At 50.8% G+C, this 6,000-nt stretch overlaps 1 protein-coding gene across 1 annotated transcript in view; it reads right to left on the reverse strand.

The window, feature by feature from the left end:
• PKD1L1 (polycystin 1 like 1, transient receptor potential channel interacting) overlaps window positions 1-5,392 on the reverse strand; it is a 105,886-nt gene extending 100,494 nt beyond the window's left edge. The window contains exons 1-2 of the mRNA XM_078059866.1: window positions 5,346-5,392; window positions 4,942-5,240 (exon numbers count right to left, since the gene is read on the reverse strand). Coding sequence (XP_077915992.1) covers window positions 4,942-5,240; window positions 5,346-5,392 — 346 coding nt within the window. The remainder of the gene's footprint in view (window positions 1-4,941; window positions 5,241-5,345) is intronic.
• Window positions 5,393-6,000: the final 608 nt, after the last annotated feature.

The following is a 6,000-nucleotide window of genomic DNA, read 5'->3' on the forward strand; positions in this document are numbered from 1 at the left end:
AGAAGTGGGAATCTTATTCCATGAGTCTTCCTAACACATCTATTCCAAAACATGCATCTGATAAAGGCTGCTATCCAAAACATATGAAGGACTCTCAACACTCAACAAATAAGCAAACAGACGGCCTGATTAAAAAGTGGACGGAGGAGCTCTGGATGGAGACGCATCACCCAAGGAGACAGTGAGACGGAGTACCACATGACAAGATGCTCCGCGTCCCACGTCAAAGCCGTGCACGCGGGAACCACACCCCTCGAGGACGGCCAGGATCAGCCCCGATGACACCCACTGCTGGCCAGCATGTGGGGTCCCAGGAGCGCTCGCTCACTGCTGGTGGGGATGCAGAACGGCCCAGCTGTGGGGCGCCCAGCCGGCTCAGTCGGAGGAGTGTGTGACTCTGGATCTCGGGGTCGTGAGTCGGACCCCCACGTTGGGGGCAGAGATGACTTAAATAAATAAATGCATAAACTTAAAAAAAAAAAACGGTGCAGCTGCTTTGGGGGACAATTGCGTGATTTCTTTAAAACTAAATATACCCTTACTCTAGGATCCAGCAATCATGGGGGTGTGGGCCAGACAGGTGCTGGGCTATCTGCTGAGACAGGGTGCTGCCGAGGGGGAGGACACCCCGAATCCTGCCTCAGGCCAGGCCCCCTTCCTCCTCCTCACACGCTCTCACACTCACACACACACACACACACGCGCGTTCCCAGCAGGGGTGTGATCACGAGGACCAGACGGAGGGTGAGTGCGGGTGCTGGGGACAGGAAGATGCCGGGAGCCAGCATGCCTGCTCTGTCGAGGGGCATGGGGCTACGGCAGCCCCACAACCCACCAGCTGTCATCGTTTCATTCCTAACACCGACCACATTTTAAGTCACAAAGACGACCTCGGCATTTTTTTTTTTTAAGCAAAATGGGAGAAAATATCCACTCATCATGATGGGCTGGAACTATGAATTAATAATGAAGCCAGAACACGAGAAAGGCCATACGACAGGTGGCGATTTTAAAACTTGAATAATAAATAATAATGTAAGCATCCAACTCAAAATGGAAATCTAGAACAAAAGCATTGTATAAGAGCAGGAAGAAGGCAGTAAAGATAAAAGCAGAAATTAATAAACTTAGGGGAGGAATGCAGTCAATGAAATTCAAAGACTGGTTCCTTTTTTTTTAAGATTTATTTATTTGAGAGAGAGAGAGAGAGAGAGAGTGAGCACGAGCGGGGAGGGACAGAGGCAGAGGGAGGAGCAGACTCCCCGCTGAGCAGGGAGCCCGATGCAGGGCTCGATCCCAGGATCCTGAGATCATGACCTGAGTCGAAGGAAGACACTCAACCGACTGAGCCCCCCAGGCGCCCCTGAGTATACAACTCTGGATTCTGGCTCAGGTCGTGGTCTCAGGGCCCTGGGATCCAGCCCCACATTGGGCTCCATACTCAGCAGGGAATCTGATTCAGATTCTCCCTCTCCCTCTGCCCTCCCCCGCTCATCTGCTCCCTCTCTCTCTGTGTCTAAAGTAAATAAAATCTTTTAAAAATTAAAAATTAAAAAATTAAAAAAATTAAAAAGTCCTTGATAGGAACCCTCTTACACTGTTGGTGGGAATGCAATCTGGTGCAGCCACTCTAGACAACAGTATGGAGGTTCCTCAAAAAGTTAAAAGTAAAACTACACGATCCAGCAATTGCACTAAGAGGTATTTACCCAAAGGATACAAAAATACTGATTCAAAGTGACACATGCACCTCTGTGTTTATAGCAGCATTATCCACAATAGCCAAACTACGGAAAAAGCCCCAATGTCCATCGACTGATGCATGGATAAAGAAGATGTGGTTATACATACACAATGGCATATTAGCCACCAAAAAGAATGAAATCTTGCCATTTGCAATGATGTGGATGGAGCTAGAAAGTATAATGCTAAATGAAATAAGTCAGTCAGAGAAAGACAAATACCAGATGATTTCACTCATATGTGGAATTTAAGAAACAAAACAAATAAGCAAAGGGGCAAAAAAAAAAAAAGAGAGAGAGAGAGAGATAGAGAGAAAGAGACAAACCAAGAAACAGACTCTTGACTCTAGAGAACACACTGCTGGTCACCAGAGGGGAGGTGGGTGGGGGATGGGGGAACAGGTGATGGGGAGGAAGGAGGGCACCTGTCGTGATGAGCACAGAGTGATACAGGGAAGTGTTGAATTGCTGTATTGTACACCTGAAGTAATATTACACTGTATGCTAACTGGAATTTAAAATAAAAAAATAAAAAATAAAAAAAGTCCTGATAAAGGAGGAAAGATGAGAAGCTCCTCAACATTCGAGAAGCTCTGTCGGCCCCAAATCTGTTACCAAGCTGAATGGGCAACACCGAAAGCATCTTGAGACAAAGACGCCACTGTCATCTGTCCTCGGCCACCTTGTTCTGGAAGTAGCAGCCACGCTGAGTGAGACAAGGATAGGACAGGTGTCAGCTTGGAGGTACAGGGATGGCGTGTACCCACGTGTAAATAATGTTCACGTAACTGACAAACACTAAGGAGTAAGCTTCATGGTGACTACATACAACGTGACAATTCAGAGCGATAGAGGGGTACAAAATTAATAGTCAATACCAGCAACTCTTCTACATCCCATTGACAACCCACTTGAAGAGAAAATGAAAGAAAAGATCTCATATACCCCAGCACGAAAAGTAAAACCTCCTCTGAGAAACGTGCACTTTCCATATGAAGACATTTTTAAATGCTTCTAGAGACACAAGGAAGACTTGGACAGAGAAAGGTATTTTCATGAGAGGGGAGATTCTTGAGCATAAACAGTCTGCAGAAATCAATTCGTGAATTTAACATTATTTGAATAAAAATACCAATAAGACGTCTTTACGCGAGCCAGTGGGAGTCTAAAGTCCACGTGGAAAAATGGACAAGTGAAAATAACCAGAATAATTTTAGAAAAGATGAGTAATGAAGGGGAGCCCAGCTGCATGGACAGCAGAACCCACCCCACAAGCAGGGGTGGGGAGGGAGGGCTGGGGGTGGACGGCGGGGGCTGGGGGTGGCTGGCGGGGGCTGGCGCTCTCCAGATCCCTGGGGGCAGGGCCAGCAGCGCCCAGGGGTGGCCATTCAGAGAAAAATAAAATGCAATCTGCCCCCTCAGACTCGTCACCAGAATGCATACTCCAACGTACTAAATATTCAACTGTGTGGAACAGAATCATACAAATACTGCAAGATACCATGATAGAATTCTTTTGCAAACTTGGATTAAGGAAGGGATTTCTCTCTATGACATAAAACCCAGAAACCATATAAGAAAAGAGAAAGTATACTTAAAAATTAAAATTGCTGGGGCGTCTGGGTGGCTCAGATGGTTAAGCGTCTGCCTTCGGCTCAGGTCGTGATCTCAGGGTCCTGGGATCGAGCCCCACATCGGGCTCCCTGCTCAGCAGAGAGCCTGCTTCCCCCTCTCCTTCTGCCTCTCCCCCTGCTCATGCTCTCTCTCTCTCTCTCTCTGTATCTCTGTGTCTCAAATGAATAAATAAAATCTAAAAAATAAAAAATAAAAAAATAAAAAATTTAAAAAAATTAAAATTGCTGCAGGAAAGGAAAAAAAGCTGTAAGCAAAGCCCAAACACAAATGACAAATGAGAAAAACATTCATTGCAGCTTATACCTGATGAAAAGGACTAATTTTCATGATTACTAAAAGTGCTCATACAAACAGCATATCAGGTTGAACCACGAAAGTACCCTTCTTCTTGGTAAAATACGGCAAATGTTGGCACTTTCGCGGGATTGAACCTAGTAAGAGGCAAATTAAAACTGCAGAAAGACGTTTTCACCTTTTACACTGATGTCTACACTGCTCCGGGGACTGTAAACCAGCCAACCCTTCCTGGGAGCAATTTAGCAACAACCAGCAAATTACAAATGAACCTAGCATTTGAGGCAGTAATTCCTCTTTTCTATGAAACAGCACATACATGCACGTTGTGTGCAATATTGAAAGATTAGGAAACAACCTCAAGGTCTACCCGTAGAAGAACGGTGAGACAGATTTGGGGCACTGCACTGCCGGGCCCCTCGGCACCCACAGGCACGCGTGGGAAGAGCTCTGGATGCGGACGAGCACGTGAGCGAGCACGTGAGCGACAGGGAGCGGGGCTCCGCCTGGTGCACGTGTGTGTGTTCCAGAAAGATCACAGGGGTACTGCACACGCATGAGACATCTCAGAGATAGAGAGCGGTGCTGCCTGAGAGGGGGCGCCCGTGACCACACGCCTCCCTGTAAGGTGCGGGTTGGAACTTCGAGAATGTACCATATTCAAAAAATAATTTAAAAAAATAAAAGCGAGCAGACAGTGACATGGTGCTGGTGAGCAGGACAAGGTTGGAACTGACCCGCTCCCACCCCCCAACATCAGCGCTGGGGGCTTCTCCACGAAGACGGGTTCCAGCACCAAGACTCTGGAGAAAAATGGTTTTTGTGACTTTGTCTAAATGCAAAGAGTTTGACAGTTTAGTGCAGAAGATTAAGCGTGCAATGTCGTGTGTATGTGTGACCCACAGGACAGTGTCAGCGACTCACACCAAAGCTCAGAGCTTTCCCGTGGAGGGGGTCACCGGCTCACTAGGTGTGTGACCTCAGGACAAATCCCTGCCCCTCTGGCCCTCCCGTGCTCCTCCAGATGGAGAACAGGGCCGATGGCGGGATTCAGTGAGGAACAGTGTACGGGAGCAGGCCCAGTGCAGGCTCCCGGGCCTTCGTCATCAGAACACGCACGCACGGGGGGCCGGGGAGGGGGCAGGGGGGGCAGGGGGCGCCAGGAACGAGTGGGGTCTCCTTTCAGCCCCAGTGTGGCCAGCGCCATCTCTGGGGTCTCGCCACACCTGCACTCCCCACCTGGGTTCAGACCTGACACCGAGCACCCTACCTTTCCCAAACTGGTGGTAGGCGGTGACCGCCCCTACTCCGGTCACATTGCGGATCGCCACTGGAACCCCAGAGCTGTCCCCAAAATCCATCACCAGACACAGAGCTGCTTGGGAAGCCACCTGGCCCCGGAAGCCCAGACTTGGAGGTGCCTGGGCGTCCGCGTCTGGGACGGCACGGATGGCGGGATCCACTGTGTCAGCAGGAACTTGCACGGAGATGGCCCCAGGGTGACACTGAGCAAGGGGACAGAGCTGCTTGGGACGAGGCCAGGACGCTGAGCCACTGTGGCCGAGGGAGCTGTGGGGAGAGAGGAGGGACAGCTTCAGAGAACACAACGGTCCGACCGGGAGGGACGCAGACCGGAGGGGAGCAAGCTCTGTGGAGCCTGACGGCAGGGCTTACTCTCCCCGGCTCCCATAGTGGGGTCCCGGGCCCAGTGGCAGCAGCATCAGCGGGCCCTGGTGAGAAATGCAAGGGACGTGGAGTCAGAAGCCCCGCGTGGGCCCGCAAGCCCGAGGGGACGCTGAGGAGGGGACGCTGAGGGCACCTACCATCTGAGAGCCCCCGCTCCGGCTGCATTAATCCCAGCCGCGATGCAAATGCTCTCCCTCATCGCTGAAGGAAGGGCCCTATAAGGCATGCTCCCCGGAAGTCACTACCTCTGACAGTTCTGTGAAAACGCCCGACGTGGGCTGGGCACCAGCCTTTCCACCGGCGGCCCTTCCTGCTGTGAGCGCCCTGCCTGTCCGCTAGGAACACGCAATCATTCACAACTCCAGTCTGGATGGGCGTGTGCCCAACCCGAAATACAAAGCCCACCCAGTAACGTGGGCTCTGGTGGGGAAAACAATGGCCAGCTGTGTGGTCCAGGGCGCTGGGACTGAACTGGTCACAAATGCAGCCACCACTAGGTGAACAGGGAGACAGTGAAGTCGCCAGCCCACGGGGCATGCCTCCAGAATCGGGGTCTAGGGCGGACGCAGGCCTCCCCGCCACCCTCACCCTACCTTCCCGGTAAGGTAGGAAAAGGTGCGGTCGGAGTGTGGGTCTGAACAGA

This window comes from Halichoerus grypus, chromosome 12, assembly GCF_964656455.1.
Source record: "Halichoerus grypus chromosome 12, mHalGry1.hap1.1, whole genome shotgun sequence".
In the NCBI taxonomy this organism is placed as follows: domain Eukaryota; kingdom Metazoa; phylum Chordata; class Mammalia; order Carnivora; family Phocidae; genus Halichoerus; species Halichoerus grypus.